At 39.4% G+C, this 26,078-nt stretch overlaps 1 protein-coding gene across 8 annotated transcripts in view; it reads right to left on the bottom strand.

The window, feature by feature from the left end:
• Positions 1–26,078, bottom strand: part of ttll5 (tubulin tyrosine ligase-like family, member 5) — a 119,537-nt gene that overhangs the window by 18,330 nt on the left and 75,129 nt on the right. For all 8 annotated transcript variants that reach the window (XR_015513855.1, XR_015513856.1, XR_015513857.1 and 5 more), the window contains exons 28-30: positions 22,744–22,862; positions 11,847–12,012; positions 2,168–2,355 (exon numbers count right to left, since the gene is read on the bottom strand). Coding sequence is in view for 2 of the 8 variants with exons in the window: in XM_087291113.1 (XP_087147239.1) it covers positions 2,168–2,355; positions 11,847–12,012; positions 22,744–22,862 (473 nt within the window). In the remaining 6 variants the exon portion in view is untranslated. The remainder of the gene's footprint in view (positions 1–2,167; positions 2,356–11,846; positions 12,013–22,743; positions 22,863–26,078) is intronic.

The raw sequence follows: 26,078 nt of genomic DNA, 5'->3' as shown, positions 1-26,078 counted from the left end.
CTGACACATTCGGATGCTCGGCTCACAATTTGGCCTCAACAACATGAAAGCATGGATCATCCTGCCTTGTATCAGCGGTTCAGGCTGGTGGTGGTGGTGTAATGGTGTGGGGGGGGATTTTCTTTGGGTCCATTAGTACCAATTGAGCATCAACGCCACAGCCTACCTGAGTATTGCTGCTGACCATGTCCATCCCTTTATGAGCACGGTGTCTCGGTCCTTCAGGCAATATGCTAACGCTAATAATGTTAATGAATGGAAACATTAAGATAATCTTCTACAGAATGCTGTGTAAATGCTCTGGGAGGAAACGCTCTTATTATGTGTTGCGTGCTGATGTGTGTGTGTGTGTGTGTGTGGAGTACTCCATGGTGGCCACATGCTGCTAGTGAAGCGTCCGCTGGTATCTTAGCGCAGCGCTCTGCTAATGTTGTGTAATTGGGCCAAATGTGCAGCGTGGGAACCGGCGGAGCGAGCGCTACAGTTCACCTCCCACTGCTCTGCTGCAAACACAACACAACATCAGCTGCACACATAAACACCAGCACACTGTTTACCTCTGAGGCCTGCGGCGGGTCTGTGTGTGTGTGTGTGTTAATGTGATTGTGTGTGTTTGTGTGAGTGTGTGTGTTGTATGTGTGTAGTGTAAATATCTATGTGTGTGTGTGCGTTTGTGAGAGAGAGCATGTGTAGTGTGTTTGTGTGTGGTGTGTAGAGTGTGTGTGTGTGTGTGTGTGTGTGTGTGTGTGTTTGCGCGAGTGTGTTTGCGTGTGTGTATGTGTGTGTAATATAATTTTGAATGTTTGCGTGAGTGTGTGTGTTGAATGTTAATGTGTGAGAGAGAGACTATGTGTAGTGTGTCTGTGTGCATGTGTAGTGTATGTGTGTGTGTAGAGTGTGAGTGAGTGTGTGTGTATGCGATTTTGTGTGTTTGTGTGAGGTGTGTGTATGCGTGTGTGTGTGTGTGTATGTGATATTTTGTTTTTGTGTGTGCGTGTGTGTGTATGCGATTGTGTGTTTGTGTGAGGTGTGTGTATGTGTGTGTGTGTTTGTGTACGTATGTGATATTGTGTGTTTGTGTGAGGTGTGTGTGTGTGTGTGTGTGTGTATGCGATTGTGTGTTTGTGTGAGGTGTGTGTATGTGTGTGTGTATGCGATTGTGTGTTTGTGTGAGGTGTTTGTGTGTGTGTGTGTGTGTGTGTGCATGATGCCAATGTGTAGTGTACATTGTGCATGTGTAGATGGTGTGTGTGTGTGTGTTTGTGTACGTGTAGTAGTAAGTATGCAGTGTGTGTGCATATGTAGTGTGTGAGAAAGAGCAAGTGTGTGTGCGCATGTGTGTGTGTGTGTGTGTGTATAGAGTGTGAGTGAGTGAGTGAGTGAGTGAGCGTATTTGCGTTTGTGTGTGTGCATGTGTGTGTGTGTGTGTGTGTGTGTGTGTGTGTGTGTGCCCGTATGTAGTGTGTGTACATATGTAGTGTGTGAAAGAGAGAGTGTGTGTGTGTGAATGTGTGTTTGTATGTGTGTGTGTGTATGTGTGCATGCATGTGTAGTGTGTGTGTAGTAGGTAGTATGTGTGTGCATGATGCCAATGTGTAGTGTACATTGTGCATGTGTAGATAGTGTGTGTGTGTGTGTTTGTTTGTGTACGTGTACTAGTAAGTATGCAGTGTGTGTGTCCATATGTAGTGTGTGAGAGAGAGCAAGTGTGTGTGTGCGCATGTGTAGTGTGTGTGTGAATGTGTGTGTGTGTATAGAGCGGATGAGCAGCGCATTAACTGCATTCAGGATATCAGCGAGCGCTCAAACTGCTCAGACACTATTGATACACTCCAGAGTTGCAGCTGATGCCCTTCCAGCTGCAACCCAGTACTGGGAAACACCCATACACACTCATTCACACACACACACACACACAAACACTTCGGCTAATTTTGTTTGCCCAATTCCCCCATAGCGCATGTGTTTGGACTGTGGGGGAAACCGGAGCACCCGGAGGAAACCCACGCCAACACGAGAGAACATCCAAACTCCACACAGAAACACCAACTGATCCAGTTGGCACTTGAATTAGTGAGCTTTCTCATTCAATATTCCGTTTCTCGCTGCATCACAATACAAAAAGAAAGCAGCTGCTGGTTTATGAGGACACTAATGCGAGTCTGACCTGTGCACTGTGGAGTGTGTGAGAGTCTTGCGTGCGCGTCCGTCTCTCGGGGTGCTGCTGGGGGGTTTGGGCGTCAGGATCCCGCTCGTCTGGTTCAGGGTGCGAATGAAGGGTTGTTTCACAGGACTGCTGGGAGCCACAGGTCGAGCTGAAGCCGCTGGTGTGTGTGCGTGGGATGCCAGAACAGCCTGCCAATGCAGAAAGACAAGGGCAAGTTCATTAATGCACTCATTCAACACTGAGAATAATCACAAACGTGTCATCAAGTCATCATTCAGAAGGATCATGAGCAGAATTAGGGATGCACAATATGTCGAAAAAGTTAACGTCATCGTGATATAGTATACGCAATATTCCTATTGAAAAGAGATGCAAGAACGACACTTTTTAGATGAAAAAAATCTAATAAATAATTAATAAATAAAAAGCTAATATAGAGAGCTTTGCTTTAGGGAAAGGTTATATTGCAAGAAATATTGACATCGCAAAATAGCTTATTGCATATTTTGTATATAAATATATATACACATGTTTGTATGTATATAATGTAACTTTTAGGCTTTAAAATACAGGAATCACAGCAGTTGTCTGTTTTCATTGGACTAGAAACAAGACAAAACCACAACCCAGGCTCATTCTGAAAACGTAGTCCCGCGGACGTTTCTGGAGACAGCGGAATACCTCCCTGGAGGTACGTACGGCTGCATTTATTTTTTTTAAGCAAATGCTACCCTTTTGCGCTTGCCAGCCGGCCGACCGCTTACCTCCTTGTGGAGGGCTTTTCCGCTGCAACCCGTTTGTCCACTCAGCTCACCGTGTACGTCGGCAGGCTCGAGATGCAGAGAGGAGTTGACCACGGCGATCGGTTTCAAGTCCGGGGAAGAGCGGTGCCAGCAATCAGGTGAGACAAAAACAGAATCCCAAAAATTAAGTGAACGAGTTTTGTGACAGGGTGAGAACGCGGTGAAATCCGAAAACGCGGGGAAAAAAATCTGAACTTTGGACGGCTTTTTTAAACTGCTGCTCGGGTTTAGGGAAGCGAGCGGGCGGGTCGGCCGATTGGCCGGTCGTGCAGTCAATCATCCGGTCAGTCGGACAGCGGCCTCTGGTGGGTTCAGGCGAGAACAGCGCGGAACCTCCCGGGACGTATTCCGCGGTCTCCAGAAACGTCCGCGGGACTACGTTTCCACAATGAGCCTGGGTTGCAAAACCACTAAGAGAGATTGTGGTGAGAGATTGAAGTGTAATGCCCATTTCATTATTCTCCAAGATACATTGCAAAAATGCTTTTCTTACTAAAAGTCATTGTCCTGCATCTTGTCTAAATATCTAAAGATTCTCAAATTGAAAAGCAGTTTTAGACACGTACAGATTCCAGAAACACTGTCAAAAAATTAAGTGGGCTTTTCTTTTAAAAAGTCAAAAAAGAGTAAAAAAAAATTTTTTTCTTTTCAAACCTAAAAAAAATGTTATTTTGCTTGTTTTATGTAAAATTCGACTTAATTTGAACTCATTATTTCTGAAAACAAAACAATACTTTTTACTTGTCCAGAAAATACCACTTGATTGACCACATTGCCAACATTACAAAGTGGTAAATGCTGTTCCTACCTTTTTTTTTTATTATAAAAATCACGAGGAACACAACAAATAATGTTTGTTGTTTTTTCTGCAATAAAAATAAAGCCAAACTAAAGAGATCAGAGATAATTACTTTCTAGGGATGTAACAATATTGTAAATACCGTCATACTGCAATAGTAATGTTTTTCAATATTACTGTAGGCGCATGACTCAATAAAACTATATTTCTGAGAAAAGTTTGCTCAGGCGAATGAAGCGAACAGGAAGAACTACAATTCCCATCAGCCCAGGTGTGGCCATCATCCTTTGCGGTCTGTTGGCACTACAGATCCAGTAATGCGGAAATGGAGTGTGCTGCTAGTAGCGGGGAAGAAAAAGAGCTGGAAATGATCAAACCTAAAGCGGGTTTTAAATGGGATGTGTGGAAGCATTTCGGTTTCTTTCTAAAAAGATACGAGAAAGGAGAAAAGATGACAGACAAAGAAAAAAACAGTAAGCAGGCACTGCCAGACTGTGGTGAAATATAAGTCGGGGAATACGACTAATAACAGTCATGGGGACTGCAGAACACAGCACACTTGTTAGATTGATGCAGACATTGACCTGTACTGAAAGAGACCTCTATCTCACTCATGGCTTGTCCTCTCAAGTGGTGAAAAGACAATGCACAGCGTTACCCACTGCTGTCAACCTTGGCTAAATCATATCTCTCTGTCCCAGAAACCTCAGTCCCAAATGAGAGGGGTTTATTCTGTTGCAGGGGACATGCCCAGAGACCCCAGCTTTACCAGATTATAGTTATATGATCATTTTCCTTAAAACCCATCTCTATCTGAGTGAGTGAGTGATTAAATGTTGAATGTGATGAGTTTTCAACAAAACTAAATTGAAACTTTTTTTTTTTACATGGTTTAATAGTTTTTTGTTATTAAAATTGAAGTTCCTGTTTGGAAACGTACAGATAGATGGCTAATTTGTATGTCATTGATATGTTCAGTGCTAAGGTAAATAAACACTTTTGCCACTTTTTTCGAGTCTTTTCATTAGTTTTGTTTTTCCTGTAAATTATTCAATAAATATTGTACCGTGCCATTCACACCGAGGTATTATCGTACCGTGAAATTCTGATACCGTTACATCCCTATTACTTTCTTTGTAGTATGTGTAGCATACAGTCTAAAACGCGCCCTTGTTTATTATTCCTACATTTGTGTGCTATAATTGCCTGTCTATTTCAGGACTTCCAGCAGAAGAGGCTTGAGATAAAGCAAAAGAAGAAAAGTCCTCATCTAAGTCTTCACTACAAGCAGCATATTTTATTTTCCCTGCGAGTCATTTCAGGTCAGCTTCCAAAAGCCAGTTCATTCACTCGGATGGAAGAAAGAAATGACACGGCTTATCATAACAGCCGTTAAATGCTTTATAATCGGACATACCAAAACACCAGGAATTCCTCACATTTCATTCCTGTTTAGACAAGTTTTCATCCGAGCGAGCGCCTGGACTCGGCAAACATACAGTTGAAGTCAGAATTACTAGCCCTCCTGAATTATTAGCCCCCCCTGTATATTGTTTTTTATTTCTGTTTAATGCAGAGAAGATTTGTTCAACACATTTCTAATCATAATAGTTAATAACTCATCTCTAATAACTGATTTATTTTCTCTTTGCCATGATGACAGTAAATAATATTAGGCTAGATATTCTTCAAGACACTAGTGTTCAGCTTAAAGTGACATGTAAAGGCTTCACTAGGGTAATTAGGGTAAAGTTAGGGTAATTAGGCAAGTCATTGTATAACAGTGGTTTGTTTTGGAGACAATCCAACACTAATATTGCTGAAGGGTGAATAATATTGAGCTGAAAATGGCTTTAAAACTGCTTTTATTCTAGCCGAAATAAAACAAATAAGACTTTCTCCAGAAGAACAAATATTAGAGGAAATACTGTGAGAAATTCCTGAATCTGTTCAACATCATTTGGGAAATATTTTAAATAATAATAATAATTTTGACGTATTCTTCACGCTGACATGTGATTTAATGGCTGCCGTTTATTGATTCGGATGTGAATGCTGTTTTTCTGTCTGTGACGGAGTTGTGAGTGCAATGCGTTTGATGAATGAGTGGACGGGACGCACCGGTTAGTGGTTTTGCGTTGCGGGGCTAAAAAGGGCACCTTTATAAAGCTGCCAGGTGGATGAGAGCCAAAAGAGTGCAGGAGCCGTGGAGTCTGAACCCAACAGCCCAATAACACACTTCACCCAATACTGCTCTCTCTTCAGCCGATTCCATCAGAAACGCAAATCAAGCAGAAGCAATCCAGAGTTGACGTTAGAGCCAGATAGACACAGTCGGTGAGCTGTAACTTTAGTTTGCACGCTCTCAAAAAATACTTTTGCTGTTTGTTAAAACTACTTATAAGCAAGTCCATGCAAATGTCAAACTTGCTATTAAAAAAAAGTTTTCACCAAAATAGCAAGCTTTATCGTGTGGGCTTGTATTTTACAGCAGTGGTTCTCGAAGTGCGGGTCGCTTGGTGATTTGTAAAACTGAAATAAACTCTATTAAACTGTTAGAATTACCATATTTTATTCATAACCCACAGAAGAGAGTTAATCGTTGCATTAAAGAAACAACAAACAAATAAACATCAGCCTTCAATTTTTATATTAAAATGCAATGAAATTAATAAATGACTGTAGAAAACATGATATGGTTAATGGACTTTTGCATTTTGTGTTGTCAATATGCTCATGTTTAGACATGTCTATAGTTGTGTCTGCAACATTTATATATTTACAGCATAATCACCTTGAAAAATGGGGCTCGCGAGTCACTGACATTGTTATTTTGGGAATCGCGAGCTGAGTTTGGGAGCCCCTGTTTTCCAGTACTGTTGAAATGCTCAAAAAAGTCTCTGTTAATGTTTTTAAACTAAGTCACACAAGTGTCAATTTCACATTTGTCACATCCACAACGGAGCTTTTTCCTCATGAATGCAAAAATGTCAAATAAAATCTCATCAATCATGTTTGTTCTACAGTGAGCCGACTCTTCTCCTTTTGATGATCATTGGTTTTTTTAAGCTGTGCAGTTTAATTCACAGGATTTCTACATTTCTATGTTGTACACTGTAAGCTTGCAGACTTTATGGTCACGTCCCTAACGCATGTATATTTTCATTTATTCATTTTCTTTTCAGCTTAGTCCCTTTATTAATCCGGGGTCGCCACAGCGCAATGAACCGCCAACTTATCCGGCACATTTTTACGCAGCGAATGCCCTTCCAGCAAGAACCCATCTCTAGGAAACATCCACACACACTCATTCACACACCACATACACTACGGACAATTTAGCCTACCCAATTCATCTGTACCACATGTGTTTGGACTGTGAGGGAGCACCCGGAGGAAACCCACGCGAAGGCAGGGAGAACATGCAAACTCCACACAGAAATGCCAACTGACCCAGCCGAGGCTCGAACCAGCAACCTTCTTGCTGTAAGGCGACAGCATTACCTACTGCGCCACTGAGTCGCCCATCTTTATTTTCATTCATTCATTTTCTTGTCGGCTTAGTCCTTTTATTAATCCTGGTTCGCCACAGCGGAATGAACCGCCAACTTATCCAGCAAGTTTTTACACAGCGAATGCCCTTCTAGCCGCAACCCATCTCTGGGGAGAGATCCACATACACACACACACTCATACACTACAGACAATTTAGCTTACCCAGTTCACCTGTACCACATGTCTTTGGACTGTGGGGGAAACCGGAGCACCCGGAGGAAACCCACGCGAAAGCAGGGAGAACATGCAAACTCCACACAGAAACATTAACTGAGCCGAGGCTCGAACCAGCGACCCAGCGACCTTCGTGCTGTGAGGCGACAGCACTACCTACTGCGCCACTGCCTCGCCCATCTTTATTTTCCTCATTTAACATATAAAAATGTTTACAGATTGATCTTTTTCTGATCCCAGAACTCTGTGGTTATAGTTTTATAGACTTTTATTGCTCATTTTTGTAAATTGCACGACTTTCATACCTGTTAAGTTTCATGCCTGTACTCTGGTTTGCTCTCTCTCTCTCTCTCTCTCTCTCTCTCTGTGTGTGTGTGTGTGTGTGTGTGTGTGTGTGTGTGTGTGTGTGTGTGTGTGTGTGTTAAAGAGCCGCTGAGCTAACAGCTGACAGGCCGGGAACACACACACACACTGTATTTCTGACGGCAGACACGTGAACTAGGAGAATGTTTTTCTCGTATTTCTGACGCGCTTGAACCACATGTGACAGATTATAACAGCTTTAACAGACACATTTCTGAGTAGTGTGTCACAAAAACACTCTGTTATCCATTAAAAACATCATTGAAACCCATTTTCAGAGCACAAATTACCAGTTGTACACGCTGTGAACTGAAGTTTTTAGCATTCTACCGGAAGACGCTGGCCGCTGTGGCGCCCTCCATGCAGCAGCCATGAAAAAGCTCTATAGGAGAAATGAAGAACTAAACTGCCTGTAGTGTATGAGTGTATGTGAGAATGAGTGTGTATGGGTAGAAGGGCATCTGCTGCATAAAACATATGCGGGAATAGTTAGGGGTTCATTCCGCTGTGGCGATCTTTGAAACAGAGACTAGGCCGAAGGAAAATGAATGAATTGCTCCAGTGTGAAGATCATTGTGTCTCCATATTTAATATTCTATCAGAAATGACTGCCGTTGGTCACCCATGATACATTATACTGAGTTTGATGAAAAGTAGAAAGAAACTTTCCAAAGTTGACTAATAAATGGTTGCCTCAATGTTTTTGTTTTCCAAAGTGAAGTGTGTGTAGGACTGCGAGAGGAATATGAGGGAGTATCCACTGACTCATGAACACAGATGACCACACACTGGAGATCTCATTGATTTACAGTAATCCAGCGCAAGTTTTGCTCTCTGACACTTAATGAAGGCCTCTGGAGAACCAGCACTGATTGTCTTCACGGCACCAGAGAGAAAGAGATTTTCCCATAATCCCCTGCAGAACGCAGTCCACGCGTGCCAAGAAAAATAAATCTCCAATTGCATTAATTAGGGGCCGACGTCAACGGTGAACGGTGACATCAGTGCACTGTATTGCGACACTGTTATAAATGTGATGCAGTCATGCGAGCTCGCTGGTGTTTACAGGATCTGAGAGTCAAACGCAGCAGGAGATCGGGTTTCAATCGGGTCCTCTGGAGAAACAATAAGAGTTGTCACATGTTTCGGGTCTCAGACTTACAGACTCACGGTGGTCCAACGTTTGTTGACCGTGCATCTCAATGTTTTTTCATGCTTTCCAATTTGGCTCGCTAAGATTGCTGTTGCATGTTATGCCAATGTAAATTGTATTATACAGTTGAAGTCGGAATTATTAGCCCTCCTGTATATATTTGTTTAACGGAGAGAAGATTTCTAATCATAATAGTTTTCATAATTCATCTCTAATAACTGATTTATTTTCTCTTTGTCATGATGACAGCTCATAATATTAGACTAGATATTCTTCAAGACACTAGTATTCAGCTTAAAGTGACAAGTCAATGTACAGCATTGGTTTGTTCTGTAGACAATCAGAAAAAATACTGTTTGTGGGGCTGATATAGTGTTGACCTGAACATTAGTTTTAAAAAATGTTTCATTCTAGCCAAAATAAAAAAAACAATTAAGACTTTCTCCAGAAGAACAAATATAATATAGGAAATAAAGGAAACATAGGAAAAAATGAATCTGAAGGGGGAAAAAATTCACAGGAGGGCAAATAATTTTGACTTCAACTGTACACTTACTGGCCACTTTATTAGGTACACATTACTAGTACCGGGTTGGAGCCCTTTTTGCCGTCAGAACTGCTTTAATCCTTCGTGGCAGAGATAAAACAAGCTACTGGAAATATTCCTCAGAGATTTTGCTCCATATTGACATGATAGCATCACGCAGTTGCTGCAGATTTGTCGGCTGCTCATCCATGATGCCAATTTCCCGTTCCACCACATCCCAAAGCTGCTCTATTGGATTGAGCTCTGGTGACTGTGTAGGCCATTTGAGTACAGTGAACTCATCGTCATGTTCAGCAGTCTGAGATGATTGAGCTTTATGACATGCTGCGTTATCCTGCTGGAAGTAGCCATCAGTAGATGGAGACACTGTGCTCATAAAGGGATGGACATGGTCAGCAGCAATACTCAGGTAGGCTGTGGCGTTGATGCTCAATTGGTACTAATGGACCCAAAGAAAATCTCCCCCACACCATTACACCACCACCACCAGCCTGAACCGCTGATACAAGGCAGGATGATCCATGCTTTCATGTTGTTGAGGCCAAATTGTGAGCCGAGCATCCGAATGTGTCAGCAGAAATGGAGACTCATCAGAGCAGCAACGTTTCTCCAATCTTCTATTGTCCAGTTTTGGTGAGTCTGTGTGAATTGTAGCCTCAGTTTCCTGTTCTTAGCTGACAGGAGCGGCACCCGGTGTGCTCTTCTGCTGCTGTAGCCCATCCGCCTCAAGGTTGGCCGTGTTGTGTGTTCAGAGATGCTCTTCTGCAGAGCTCGGTTGTATCGAGTGCTTATTTGAGTTACTGTTGCCTTTCTATCAGCTGGAACCAGTCTGGCCATTCTCCTCTGACCTCTGGCCTCATCAACAAGGCATTTGCGCCCACAGAACTGCCGCTCACTGGATATTTCCTCTGTGTCAGACCATTCTCTGTAAACCCTAGAGATGGTTGTGTGTGAAAATCCCAGTAGATCAGCAGTTTCTGAAATACTCAGAGCAGCCCGTCTGGCAGCAACAACCGTGCCACGTTCAAAGTCACTTAAATCCTCTTTCTTCCCCATTCTGATGCTCAGTTATAACTGCAGCAGATCGTCAATTCCTAAACGCATTGAGTTGCTGCCATGTGATTGGCTGATTAGAAATTTGCGTTAACGAGCAGTTGGACAGCTGTACCTATTAAAGTGGCCGGTGAGTGTATATCGTAGTTTCTGCCAGTAGCTGGGTTTTCATAATTACGTGAAGGGAATCAATACAAGGATCATGAAACAAATAAAAATAAATGCCAAATGTGAATAAGCTGTGCTTTCATCATGTTGCTAGCGCCACTGACTGTAGTATTGCTAACCTAGCAACCAACAGTAAACAATGCACGCATAATAAAGTCACGTGGATGTAATGTTCGCCACGTCAAGGTTTATTCTGCACTATTCGCATGAACTTATTTTAAGTCCAAAAAGTGAGCATACAAACTTTTTCACAAATTAAGGGATTTTTTCATGGAAGTTTGTTTCTCATGCAAATACAGGTACAGGCTTTTCCTGTACAACAGCATAACACACGGTTTAACAACCACAAAACAATACATCGCTGGAGATTATCTTTGCTGTTTCTTCTTCTTCTTACTGTATTGTTTGCACCACTAGACTTATTTATCAACTCAGGATTGCAATTAATGCCATATTATTATGACTAATTTTCACAAACAGAAAGATGCTAATTTCTAGTCTTTCTTAAATCAAACTGCACAATGTTTTTTTGTGGTTTGTTTGCTGGCGCACGTTGTTTTTCTGTAGGTAAACAAATAATCTGTGCAAGTTAATCCACTGGGAAAAAAGTTTGTTTTGGTAATCTTCAATCACAGTCTAAGCATCTGCTTCTGCCTTTGGATTGGTTGCTTCTCTGATGATGTCAGCCACTATATTTTTAAACCACACCTCTCTTACCTTTAGTTTGCTATAAGGGAATGATGCAAAAAGCCCCGCCCCCTACCTAATTATCTATTTCAGATGGAAGTTCATCAATATACTGAAATCAAAGTCTCTGCAAACCTTTTTTGTTTTGACTAACTTTCAGCATCAATTTTGACCTTGCTGTCTATGGAGGATGAGGGAGCTCTCATATTCCAAAAGATCTCAAATATTTGTGTTCGGAAGATAAACAGAAAAAAAAAATCAGGTAATTAATGGCAACATTTTCCTTTTTGGGAAAGCCATAACTGACGGGTTCAGGTTATTGAGCTCTGTGTGGTGTTCAAGCAGAAAGTGAAGATTACAGAAAGCCTCAGTGTTACCTGGTGGCGTGTGCGGCTCTGGTCCAGCAGCTGTCTGGATCTGAGTTTCTGCTGCTGGAGCTGCTGGATGGCGAACTGAAGCTGATAGCTGCCCGCGGCCGACCGCTGCTTCTGACTGCCCGGATCACCATCACACACCGACTCGGATTCACACGCAGGCCTGAGACTGAAGAGACACAACATCATCATCATCATCATCATCATCTAACAATTATCATCATCATTAGCATCACCATCAAATTCATCATTGAAGGTGCAGTGTGTAGGGCTGACAACTAGTGGTTGAAGTGGTTCACACCTTAGACTAGACACACACAGACAGACAGGTTGCCAGATTGACAACACCAATAGGATCAAGTACAACAACTGACAATAGAAGCATCCAGCTTCACACTGTAAGCTAATAAGATAGCGTATATATTATTATAATATTTATATTTGCAAATTACAAACTACCTTGGGGATTTTTCCAACTTCAAACAAAGCTTTTTAGGATGTCTAGAATGTTGGATTTCTGACACTATTCCCTATCATCACGCAGCTTTAATAAATGAAATGTGCTGATTCCGGATTTCTTGGATGCCGAAATCCAATTGGTTAAACTGACAGTGGGTGGAGTTTCACAGACCAAAACAAAACTAGATGCTGTGTCCCAATTTACATACTATCCATTCTAAATAGTGTGCAAAAATAGTCCAAAATCATAGTATGCTCAAAAATAATAATAGGCATTGTTAATTAATCTTAAGTGTTACCATTAACTTATCAATGTCCTTTCCTAGGAGAATGTAGGAAAAATACCTCCATAAAGGACTACAGGATGAGGAAAGCATCATACTGGCTTATCTGGCTGCATTCCTCAATGCCTAAATAAAAGAATCTGATAAAGGAATATATGCAAATGTAAATACAGATGTGAATTAATCTGGTAAACAGCAGCGAGAGCAGCTCTTGAGCAACAGGCTACATGAGAACAGCAGAACTGGAGACACTTGGGATCAGAGAGTCATGTGAAAGAGCCGTCCACCCATGCACTTCTCATTTCTCATCACGGTTTGTGTGTTGGAAAAACAATTGGTGACCCGTGACACACGAGCTGAAAGAGCAGCACATGCACAACGCAAACCTCGGACATTCACCATCTGCTTCAACAACAGCTTGAGCTAAAGAACTAACCTGCTACAGCTGTAAACTCTATAGAAAGCCTAAAGAATAACTATATTAAACAAACATCTTCTTATGCTATTTAATTCTATATATAATGTACACAAACACAGCTTTTACAGTAACTTATACTCATAAAAATTGTGGTTGCGCTTAATTTTAAGATGTCCTTGTTATAGTGTGACCATATATGTAAGTACTAAGTAAAATAAATTAACTATATGTACTTAATATGTGGTTAGTGTTAGGTTTCTGTGCAACTTAAAATGTCAAGTTAAGTGTTACCAAAATTGTTTCTACTCTGTCATAATTATTTACATGCAATACTTTTTATGATTTAATCAGCTGGTTTTCTGTTTGAAATGCTGGTAGAGGGAATACATGTACTGTAATAAATGCTGCGGCTCACTAGTAGTAATGGTAGCATTATGGCTAAGTCTCTCTGTGCTGTGCTGCAGTATGAGCTCTCTCATTAACACAACACTGTTATCCCGGGCTGGAATTTCTCACTCGCCAACCAGAGGAAAGTCCTGTGAACCCTGAGCACATCTGGGTTTAATTAAGGTGCATAAAAAGCTTTTATTGAACGAGGTCATCAATGTATCACTTACAGCTATTTTTAGTCCTGCGACCTCTTAAATCCAGCGTGTGTGCAAGAAACCTTTGTTTCGACAGTAAAATACGACCCCTAGAAGGTATCGAGTTCAGTTTATGTACATTCCTCCATTTCTGACCAACCGGAATCCTGCTTAAATCCATCGCACATACAGTTTAGAGTAATATATACAGTAAAATGTATTACGTATAGTATAAACTACAGTATAAAGCATATTAATATGCATATTAATACATTGAATGGCTGCCAAAATAGACTAATCACAGGTCAGTGATTAAAATAGTCCAAAAGTAGCTAAAAATGTTTTAAAATGTGTCGATTTTGATTTTATAATGGCAGATGCTCATGTCTGATGCAACAAGTAATGTATTTTGTAAAGAAATATCCAAATTTCTATTAATTTAGCAAATCAATCCAATGAAAATATATTATGTAAAAACATTTGAAACAGCCTTCCAAACAATGAGATAAAATCTGAATAAAAATGAGGTAAACACTACAATACCAATAAAATAAAGATTTGTTGTTATTTTTTCATTTTTTTTTAATAAACGATAACATTAAAAAAGACAGAGAATGGCAGTGGGTAGAATTTTCAGAACTGTCACGTTAAAAGTCTCACTGACAGAATATCAATCAAAATTAATCAACCAATCGACCAACCAACCAACCCATCAATCAATAAATCAATCAATCATTCAACCAATAATCCAACCAACCAACTAACCAACCCATCAATCTATTAACCAACCAACTAACCAATCAAACCCCATCTAAACTAATCAAAACCAATCGATCAACCAACCAACCCGCCATCCCACCAATCAATCAACCAACTAATCAACCAACTAATCAACCAACTAATCAATCAATCAATCAATCAATCAATCAATCAATCAACCAATTAAAAAATTAATCAATCTATCAACCAACCCACCAATTAATTAATCAATCAATGAATCAACCAACCAACAAATTAACCCATCAACCGACCTAATCAACCAATTAATCAAGCATTCAATCAATCAACCAACCACACAACCAACCACCCACCCAAATCAACTAATCAATCAATCAACCAACTGACCCATCAATCAAGCAAGCAACCAACCATATAGACCAATCAATCAATCAATTAGCCAACTTACCAACCAAATTAATCAACCAACCAGCCACCTAATCAACAAACAAACCAACCTACCAACCCAATCAATCAATCAATCAATCAATCAACCCACTGATCGATCAATCAACCAACCCATAAATCAATCAACCATGTAACCAACCCATCAATCAACCAACTAACAAATTAACCCAACCAACCAAATCAACCATATAATAAATCATTTAATCAATCAATCAACCAACCCAACAACCAACCAACCAAGAAATCAATCAACCAACAAACCTATTGATTAATCCACAAACAAACCAATCATACAATCAACCAATGAATCAATCCAACCAATGAATTAATCAATCAATTAACCAACCCACCAAATCAAGCAATCAACCAGCCACCCATCGATCAATCAACCAACCAAACAAACAACAAATCAACCAACCGACCCATCGATCAACCAACCACCCAACCAACCAACCAACCAACCCACCAACCTACCAATCCACCAACCAAATCAATCAATTAATCACTCAATCAATCAATCAATCAGTCCTGAGCTGGTGATCATTCTTGAAACACATTTCCACTGCACAGATGACTGTTTGCTGCAAGACCAAAGATCCGTGTTGTTTGCTTTGACCTCAAAGACTAAGAAGATACAAAAACAAAACAAAACAAAAGTGAAGTGAGTGAGTGATGAACTCTACCTACTCGCCAACGATCTGACAGTGAAATGAACCCAACAAACACAATACTGACTACACAACATTTGAGTTCTGAAACAGGTCAAAAGATGAAGGAGTATTTGATGTTTTCAATACACGAGCCCTTTAAAGGGAGAATGATTTGTATGTAGTGTGCGAGACAGAGAGATGCTGAGTCAGTAGGGAGGGACTGATCTCTGGCTCCAGACTCATATTTGAGGCAAATGGTCAGGAGGAGGACGAAGGAGCACTAATGGCAGCAGTGATGCATTGAACAGGAGATAATAACACCTCTTAAAGCACTGCAGTGATGATGTATATACGTGGACCAACTGTTTGAGACTAGCTGTTTCGAGTTATCCAGTAATATTGTAATATCGTAATATTATTAAAGATTACAATCATAACAATATCAACAGCAACATTCAGACACAATCGCACAATCGTGGAGCCATGGAAGCGCTGACAGCCAATTCTACATTATCTCCACAGCAGGGCAGCACATTCCTCCAGCCTATGACACAATCCCAAACCTAAATATTCAAAAATTACGACATTCCATTACCACGTCTATTATTCCCATCATCATCATCGCCATCGTCCACAAGTGGTCCCAATAACTTACTGGAAACGAATCTCTACCCTCGCCAAGAAAAGAGGCAAGTCGTCCAAGTGGAGCTAAAATTACCCAAATATTTCAGGCTTACGACAACACTGCCACATACCTAGAAATAATAACCCAGGCGTTCAGTCGGCTGCTGGACTGGGTTTGGCGAGCGGGCATTCTTCACTAGCGTTAGACTAAACGTGAGGACAATAGCGTGAAGTGCTGATCCAGCATACCTGACAGCTCCTGGCTACAGCTATCTTCAAAGGTCGCTGCTTCTCTTTGAACGCCATTACGCTTTAAACCCCTTTGGCTTCCACAACAGCGCACTTAACGGCTTCAGCATGTTTGGCACAGACCACCGGCCCCAAAATCTTGGATGTGGAGGAGGTTCTCGAAAAAAAAAAGACCAAAAAACGGCCTCAAACATTAAAGGCAGCGCTGAGTCAAAAACAGGGTCGAGCTGTATATCATCTGATGCATTATTAGGTCAACGTTCGCTGCAGATTCTCCACGTTTTGAAGGCCAACACTATCTGGCTTGTACAAACATCTAAACATTTGTAAAATCAAGCCGAATTTACTGGAGGAGCAAAATGACTAAGCAGATCTTCTGTTCTGTGTGACTAAAGGAGGCTGGGGAGGGTTCATCAGGGTCACACAAAACAAACCTTCATTCAGCTTAGTACCTTATTCATCAGGGGTCACCACAGCGGCACGAACTGCTAACTATTCCAGCATATGTTTAATGCAGTGGATGCCCTTTCAGCTGCAACCCAGTACTGGGAAACACCCATACACTCTCGCAGGCTTTGGACTGTGGTTGGACACCCAGCCAACACATGGAGAACATGCAAACTCCACACAGAAATGCCAACTTGCTGTGAGGTGACAGTCCGAACCACTGAGCCACCGTGTCACCCAAAACAAACTTAACTCATGAAAAAGTCTAAGAATGCTGGGTTATTTAAATACAAAATGGGTAAAATAAGGACTAACCAAAACATTGGTTCAAATTTGTCCTATTAATTTAATTTAATTTAATTTAATTTAATTTAATATAATTTAAACAATGGGTGTCATGGTGGCACAATGGCCTCACAGCAAGAAGGTCGCTGCTTCAAGCCCCATCTGGGTCAGTAGGCATTTCTGTGTGGAGTTTGCATGTTCTCCACGTGTTCGCATGGGGTATAGGTGAATTGGGTAGGCTAAAATTTTCTGTAGTTTATGTGTGTGAATGAGAGTGTATGGGTGTTTCCCAGTGATGAGTTGCAGCTGGAAGGGAATCTGATGCGTAAAACATATACTGGATAAGTTGGCGGTTCATTCCATTGTGGCAACCCCAGATTAATAAAAGGACTAAACCAAAAAGAAAATGAATGAATGACTTTAAACAATAACCCAGCAAAGTCTTACTAGTTTTATTTCAGCTAGAATAAAAGCTGTTTTTTATTTTTCTGAAACCATTATTTGTTCTTTTCTAAAAGAAAAACTCTTATAAAATTCTCAGAGATTGTGTTTTGTTTTGGATTGTTTACGTATCTGACTCCATCAGCACATAATTTCTCTTGTTTTAAGCTTGTCTGCCTGGGCCACTATCTTTACTCATTTTGCGTCTCTATAACCTATTCAGATCTAGTAAACAAGAAAAACTTAATCCCTAAACATTAACTACACAAGAAACATAAATTAAACTTAACTATTTAAAATATGAAGTTTTTCCTATAATATTTGTTCTTCTGGAGAAAGTCTTATTTGCTTTATTTCGCCTAGAATAAAAGCAGTTCTTATTTTTTTCTAAAACCATTATTAAGTTTTTGCTAAAGGAGACCCAAAGACCCTCTAATAAAACTTTAAAAGATTCTGTTTTGATTTGTTTACATATTTGTAATATCTGACTCCATCGGCACATTTTTTGTTTCGAGCGAAACTATAATTGAAATTATTTTTAATCTTAATCATTTTGCTACTCTAGAAAACCTATTCAGATTTAGAAAACTGAAAAAAAAAAAACTTATTACCTCAACATTTACTACACAAGTGACACAAAACACATTTACATTTTTGAGGTATTTACAAAATGTCTCACAGAGTAAGGAATTCCCATTTCCTATAGTATTTGTTTTGTTTCGGCTAGAATCAAAGGTTTTTTAAACCATTATTAAATTTTGCTAAAATAAAAGCAAAAATTCTAGTAAAATTCTCAAAGATTGTGTTTTGTTTTGGATTGTTTTATGTATCTGACTCTATCGGCACATATTTTCTCTTGTTTTAAGTGTTTGTATAGGCCAGGCCAATCTTTAGTCATTTTGCATCTCCAGTAAACCTTTTCTGATTAAGAAAACAAGAAAAACTTAATCCCTAAACACTGACTACACAAGAAACAGAGAATAAAACTTATATATTTCCCAAATGATCTTTAACAGAGCAAGAAAATTTTCACAGTATTTCCTCTAATATGTTTTCTTCTGGACAAAGTCTTATTTGTTTTATTTTAAAAGCAGTTCTTAGTTTTTTTCTAAAACCATTATTAGATTTTTGCTAAAACAAAACCAAAGACACTTTACCAAAATTCTCAAAGATAGTGTTTTGTTTTGGATTGTTGAAGTATCTGACTCCATCAGCACATATTTTGGTAACACTTTACAATGAGGTTCATTAGTTAATGCATTTACTAACATGAACTAATCATGAACAACACATGTACAGCATTTATTAATCATAATTGAACATTTACTAATGCATTATTAACATCCGAGTCCATGCTTGTTAACATTAGTTAATGCACCATGAGTGAACATGAACTAACAATGAACTGCTGTATTTTCATTAACTAACATGAACAAATACAGTAGTAGATGTATTGTTCATTGTTTGTTCATGTAAGTAAATGCATTAATTAACATTAACTAATGAACCTTATTGTAAAGTGTGACCCATATTTTCTCTTGTTTTAAGCTTGTTTGTATTGGCCAGGCCAATCTTTAGTCATTTCAGGTCTCTAATAAACCCATTTAGATTTAGAAAACGTAATCCCTAAACACTAACTACACAAGAAACATAGAATCCGTGCTTAAAAACTGCATAGGAAAACAAGCACCAAGCAAGAGAAGGATTTTCTGCAGGTGAAGGATAACAGCAGAGGAATTTGCTTGGGTTTTCGTGTAGTTTGGCGTGAAACACACAGTAGCCAGCGGAAAGTTCCAGCCAGATGCCTAACAAATGGGATGCCACGTTTTTTGACCGGGAATGAAACCTCCTGCAGCAAACAAAAAGGCAGACAGGCCCAGAGCCTTCTGGGAAGAGAAGCGGCTTTTTTTTCTAACCATTCTTCCCCAATGCTATTATGATTAATTGCCAATTGATCCCAGTGGAAAGCGGGACAGCTGAATCCTTGTTTAACGTCTTTTCCATCCATCCTCCGCAGCTTTACAGTCAATGTAATGGAAAAAGTCCTAATATTAGAGATGAGCTGCGCTCTTAAATATGAGGCCTGACATTCTGGAGCAGAGCGGTGATAAAACAAACGCAGCCATCAGAAGGAGAAGTGACCGTCTGCTTTAGATATCACCATTAAAAACCGCACGTTACACGTTCTATACGACGCCGCTTCTTCTCTTTTCTGGAAATAAAAACATTTTAGAAAAGAAAAAAGCCAGACATTCCTGGAATTCCCATACATGAGGAAGGGTTGGACTGGAAAAACAGTGGAGGGAGATCAGGGCCAAAGTGTCTGAGACATTGTCACCCGCATATCACTGTAAAAATACAGGAGAAACGGCGTGTACTTAACCCTTAAACTGCGCTCGCAACGCTCGTCCTGCTGTGATAGTACAGTAAGGGTGTCACGATCCTCCAAATCCTCGATTCGATTACATTTTCGATTCTATAGGCACGAATCGATTTTCGATTATGAATAATTAATTAATGACCAATTAATTATTTGTAGCCTACCGTTTAAACTACCTGACCTGCATGGATATTTGTTTTACCGATAAACAAATCATACAGTAAATGAATAAAGGCAAGATACACACATAATTACCACCTGTCAATCACTTTTTCTGCAGGACTCGTGAATAGGCAGTGATCTGTGTCGTTATAATGGCGTCGGTAAAAAAGACGCACAACCAACAGAACCCAGCCAACAGTATCTGAGGTGTTCGCTAAAATGACGAAGTACAAGTGAGTGAAAGATTGAAGCAGTCCTCTGACTGCCTGGACACGCTGTCTCGAGCGCATGGCTGTGTGTGTGTGAGGTCACGTGATGTGCATTTTCAGAGGTAGACAGGAAGGAGGGCTGCTCAGAAATGCCACACGCCACTGTGGATGTCAAATCGTTGTCGTTCTAAAATGCCATTTAAAAACAAAGACAGTGTAAACAGGGCCTGAGTGTGTACTTTTCGCGAGCGGATTTGCAACGGGGGCGGGCGGAGGATCGCGATGCCGGTGTTGTCTATCGGACGAACCGTACGTAATACGTACATAGCAGAGCTTGCAAAACTGTGTTTTTTTTTGTCGACAACACGAACGTTGTCAACATAACTCACTGGAAATCCAAAATGCTTACACACCGGCGACTTCATTGAAAGAGGAGAGGGTTTAAGCTCTGTCGACGGGTCTCCTGCTTCTGCAGTTTAACAAGCACTTCAACAAGCCTGTTTTTTTCCCGCTTGGCAAGCCAAGCTGACGTGACATGGGGGCGTGGCAGCATCGACGATTCTATTTTTTGATTCGATAATCAAAATTGAGCATAAATTTCGATCGATTTCGATTTGCCCTATAGTACAGCTCCCAAACTCAGATGATATTAAGAGTAATCTTTGACCCCCGTGACTCGCTCTACTGCAGGGTCTGTCTCCCTGGCTGGCTCATCATATACAGTCAGAATAATTCACCCTCTTGTTTCTTTCTGTTTTAAATATTTCCCACATGATGTTGAACAGATTCAGGAATTTCACACAGTATTTCCTCTAATATTTGTTCTTCTGAGGTCAGTCTTTTTTTTCCCCACATCTTCAGATTTAACATTCTCACTCTGTTATTTACTTGTTTATTTTTTGTCTTATGTTGTTGTTGCTTTCTGGAGCCCTTCTATGCCTGACCTGAACCCCATCATCATGGTCAACTCCTCTCTGCGATTCAAGTCTGCTGGCGTACGCGGCGAGCCACTAGACAAACTGGTAACCGTCGAGAAGCCATCGGAACAGAAGCCATCAGTGGTGTCATGTCAGCCTGTAGCGTTCATTTTAAAGACGAAATGCAGCTACACACAGCTCTGGCTACATAATTCGCACTCTCCAGAAATGTATACAAGGGTATATATCCACAATGAGCCCAAAAAAAGTTTGGTCACTATATTTAAAGGTACAATTCTTGCTATTAACAAAAATATATTAAGACGTTTAGCTTAATAAACTATTATTTTGAGGTTTATTCATAGCTATTAAAAATGTCGTTGGGTTTAGGTATGGAGAAGAATTAAAGAAGTAGAATACGATCATACAAGTACTAATAAACTGATGATATCTTAATAATAAGCAGGTAATAAGCCAGTAGTTAATACTTGGTAATTCAATAAGAATAAGAGCACAAGAACTTGTTGTTGTTTAAGTTTATTCATGGCAATCTGCATCTGTATAATGTGATTATTATTAGCAGTATTATTTATTATATGCAGATTTATATCTGCTTTAATAAACACAAGTGTAGATTTTGTCCAGTTATAGGGTTTTGGGGACGTCTGCATCAGCATATGTGGATAAGAACAGGACGTGTGTTTGGATATAACTCAGTTTTCTGACCACACTTCATTATTATTGTTCATTTATTCCTTTGCTGGAGATCAGAACTGAATTTAGAAATAGTTTTGAAGCAAATCTTTGTGTTTAACAGGAAATTAAATATGTGGGCTGATGGATGTGTTCAGTGGAGAGAGTTTCCACCGTTTCCTCACTCCACCAAAGTAAAGGAGTAAAGTAAAGGAGTAAAGTAAAGAGAAAGTAAAGAGGCTAAATGAAAGAGGCTCGTTCTTTATCCTCGTGCTGCAGATGCTCTGTCTACCTGTTTTCTCGCTAGTCTTCGGTTTTTACACTTACAAAGTCCGCCATGTTAATAGCAAATGCACCATGGAGCGACGCAACTGACTCTTAAAGGGGATGAGAGATGGGACTCGGATTAGTTTAATGCACGTTATGCTCAAAACACACCCAGAACTCAACCCTGTTAAACCATGCGCCAGGATGCAGGGCATATTTTTCAATCCTTAAAACAGCAAAAGTGGATTCGGACACGCCCTTACTGCTTTTGCACCATGAGCTTTAGACTTTGCGCCTAGATCATTAAAATAGATATCGCAAATCACATTGTATACATCAGCATTAATCTTGATGTTACAATGAGCATTGTATAAGCAAATGAAGAGTAGACACACTCTTATTTTTGACTGTCTTTTCATTATCCCACTGCTCTTAAACTTTATATTGATATCTACTGATATGGGTGACTTTGTTTTTTTTTTGTTTGTTTGTTTTTAACATGAATTTAGTACTCAGAATGCCTTTAAAATGCATGCAAATAATGAACTAAATAGAGTGCAGAGTGTAACCTAGAAAGAGACGGAGCCCAAGAGTTCAGTCTGATCACCGTGTACTTGGGTGTGAGAGTGAGTGTGTGAGCGCTTACCTAGAGTTCCCGGCGGTGGTGTCTTTATGAACCGTTCTCACAGGTTCATGTGGAACCCCGGGAGCCAACGTGAGTCCGCCTCTGCTGAAGAGCCCATTGGCCAGATTCAGATTAGTCAGCTGTGGGAGGAAAACAAACTGATAAATGAACAAATGAAGTATTCATTAAATCACAATAACGTGCAAAAATGGGGCGCAGTGAAAATGTACTTCGTTTACTTCAAAGTAAACCATTTAAAAATATATATCAGCTACAAATTGTATTTGTCTGATAATAATAATGGTCACACTCCATTTTAATGTATAATTCACACAATTAACAAAGGATTACGTTTAGCTCAAAAAACGAATTAGATGCATATTATTAATATTTATTAATGCAGTAGTTGGGTTTAGGTTTTGGGATGCAGAATAAGATTATACTTTATAAGTGCTCATAAACTGTCTATATCTATATAAAATGTAGGTAATAAAATTGTTATATTTTGCATATTTTCTAAAAATAAATGCTGATTTATGGCAATGTTTACATTCTTGTGTTTGTATATTAATATTTTGTAAAAGTAAATGCCGATTTATAACAATATTTACGTTCTTGCATTTGTATAGTAATATTTTGTTAAAGTAAATGCTGATTTATGACAATATTTACGTTCTTGTGTTTGTATAGCAATATTTAAAAAAAAATAAATGCCAATTAATCGCAATGTTTACGTTCTTGTGTTTGTATAGTAATATTTTGTAAAAGTAAATGCCGATATATAACAATATTTACGTTCTTGCATTTGTATAGTAATATTTTGTTAAAGTAAATGTCAATTTATGACTGTTTACGTTCTTGTGTTTGTATAGTAATATTTTCTACAAATAGATGTCAATTTATCGCAATATTTACGTTCTTGTGTTTGTATAGTAATATTTTGTTAAAGTAAATGTCGATTTATGTCAATTTTTACGTTCTTGTGTTTGTATAGTAATATTTTCTACAAATAGATGTCAATTTATCGCAATATTTACGTTCTTGTGTTTGTATAGTAATATTTTCTACAAATAGATGTCAATTTATCGCAATATTTACGTTCTTGTGTTTGTATAGTAATATTTTCTACAAATAGATGTCAATTTATCGCAATATTTACGTTCTTGTGTTTGTATAGTAATATTTTCAAAAAATAAATGCCAATTTATCGCTGTTTATGTTCTTGTGTTTGTATAGTAATATTTTGTTAAAGTAAAAGCCGATTTATGACACTATTTACGTTCTTGTGTTTGTATAGTAATATTTTGTTAAAGTAAAAGCCGATTTATGACAATATTTACGTTCTTGTGTTTGTATAGTAATACTTTCAAAAAGTAAATGACAATTCATCGAAATATTTACATTATTGTGTTTGTATAGTAATATTTTCAAAAGATAAATGCCAATTTATTTATGTTCTTGTGTTTGTATGGTAACAATTTTTAAGTAAATGCAGATTTGACTATGTTTATGTTGTTGTGTTTGTATAGTAATAATACTTCTAGAAATTATTACTATACGAACACAAGAATGTAAATATTGTCAAAATGCCTTACATAAAGCTATCGATTGCCTTTAGAATGGGTAAAAAAATCACTGTATTTCCACTTTGAGCATGCTGTTCTCTCATTTATTTACTGACATTTCCACCATTTGAAGCTTAATAGGATATAAGGATATCGCACTTTGTGTTTCAGCCCCAAATGTAAGTGTGCAAGTAGCCTAGATGTGAAACACAAGCTTTTATCCATGTGATCCAGAATGACCTGAAAGCCGAGTGACCCAGAAAAGCTTGACCTGCGGATGAAAGACGTTTCTGCACTCATCTGTTTGTTTAAGTGCGAGCGGGAAATGTCAGACATTCCTCAGGGGCAGGTGTTTAAATGAGAGCTGAAGAAGTTTATTTTGAAACAAGGCAGATTTGAGCTCATGATCCGCTGTCCTGTCAACAGATATGAAGCCTCGACGCAGCCGCGGGTCTAGAGTTTCATCTAGAGGGGGATTCGGCCCTCGCTACTGTTGCTGATAATGCTAAATATACTAATTCAGAGCAAGAATCATACAGTTAACCCTTGCTTAATGCTCAATTTTACCACCTTTTCCTTATTTTGGTGGCTGTTTTTGCCCTATTGACTTCACTTATAATGACATTTTTTGATTGCAAAGCCATGACAGCATAAACCCACGCATAGTTGATTGTTGATGGTTATCCTCATTGGGAAGAGGTAAAATGTGTAATTTGTAAAACGTAAACCCAGAAACTAAGCTTTTTTCCACTGCAACTGATGATCAACAGTAAAAAATAAAACATTTGACCTGTTTTTCAAACATTTTTACCTATTCCCTTCATAACATGGTAAATCAGCAATAACCAAGAGTGCATGATGATATGCTGTCTGCAATTAAAAAATGTCATTATAATGGAAGTCAATGGGGGGAAAACAGTCCCCAACAGTGTATTGTTGAGTATTTGGACATTTTAACAGCATGTTCCCCAAATATCTGTCCAAATATGATTTGTCATCTAAAGATCATTTCATTTGCTGAAACACAGAGAAAGCAGTGGCCAAATTAAGACTCAAAATCAGCCCAGAGTGGATGAAAACGACCCAACAGTCATTCATTCATTCATTTTCTTGTCAGCTTAGTCCCTTTATTAATCCGGGGTCGCCACAGCAGAATGAACCGCCAACTTATCCAGCACGTTTTTACGCAGCGGATGCCCTTCCAGCTGCAACCCATTTCTGGGAAACATCCACACACACTCATTCACACTCATACACTACGGACAATTTAGCCTACCCAATTCACCTGTACCGCATGTCTTTGGACTGTGGGGGAAACCGGAGCACCCGGAGGAAACCCACGCGAAGGCAGGGAGAACATGCAAACTCCACACAGAAACACCAACTGAGCCGAGGTTCGAACCAGCGACCTTATTGCTGAGAGGCGACAGCACTACCTACTGCGCCACTGCCTCACAGCGACCCAACAGTACAAAGGGTTAAATGCAATGCCTTTAAAAACCTTTTTAAGACTCTTTCCATCCATTTTAAGAGCTCTTTAGCACTTTGAACCAGTAACATCCATGACAATTTGACTTTAACAATATTTTAGCAAATTACTAAATACTCTAATATTCTGGAAGAAGGTTCTGGTATACTTCGAGCTGAAAAAGGCTGAGTGATGGTACACTGTTTTGAATGTTCCGACACCCCTGCGCTGCAGTGGGCTGGGTTGTAAAGGCAACTTCTAAACACAATAGCAATGGCGGCTGTGAGAATAGAACAGTGTAAAAGCCACTGGATGCTTTTCGC

Source organism: Danio rerio, chromosome 17 (assembly GCF_052040795.2).
Source record: "Danio rerio strain M-AB ecotype USA chromosome 17, GRCz13ab, whole genome shotgun sequence".
NCBI lineage: Eukaryota > Metazoa > Chordata > Actinopteri > Cypriniformes > Danionidae > Danio > Danio rerio.
The sequence above is the reverse complement of the archived record's forward strand: the minus strand, read 5'-3'. Positions and strand labels throughout refer to the sequence as shown.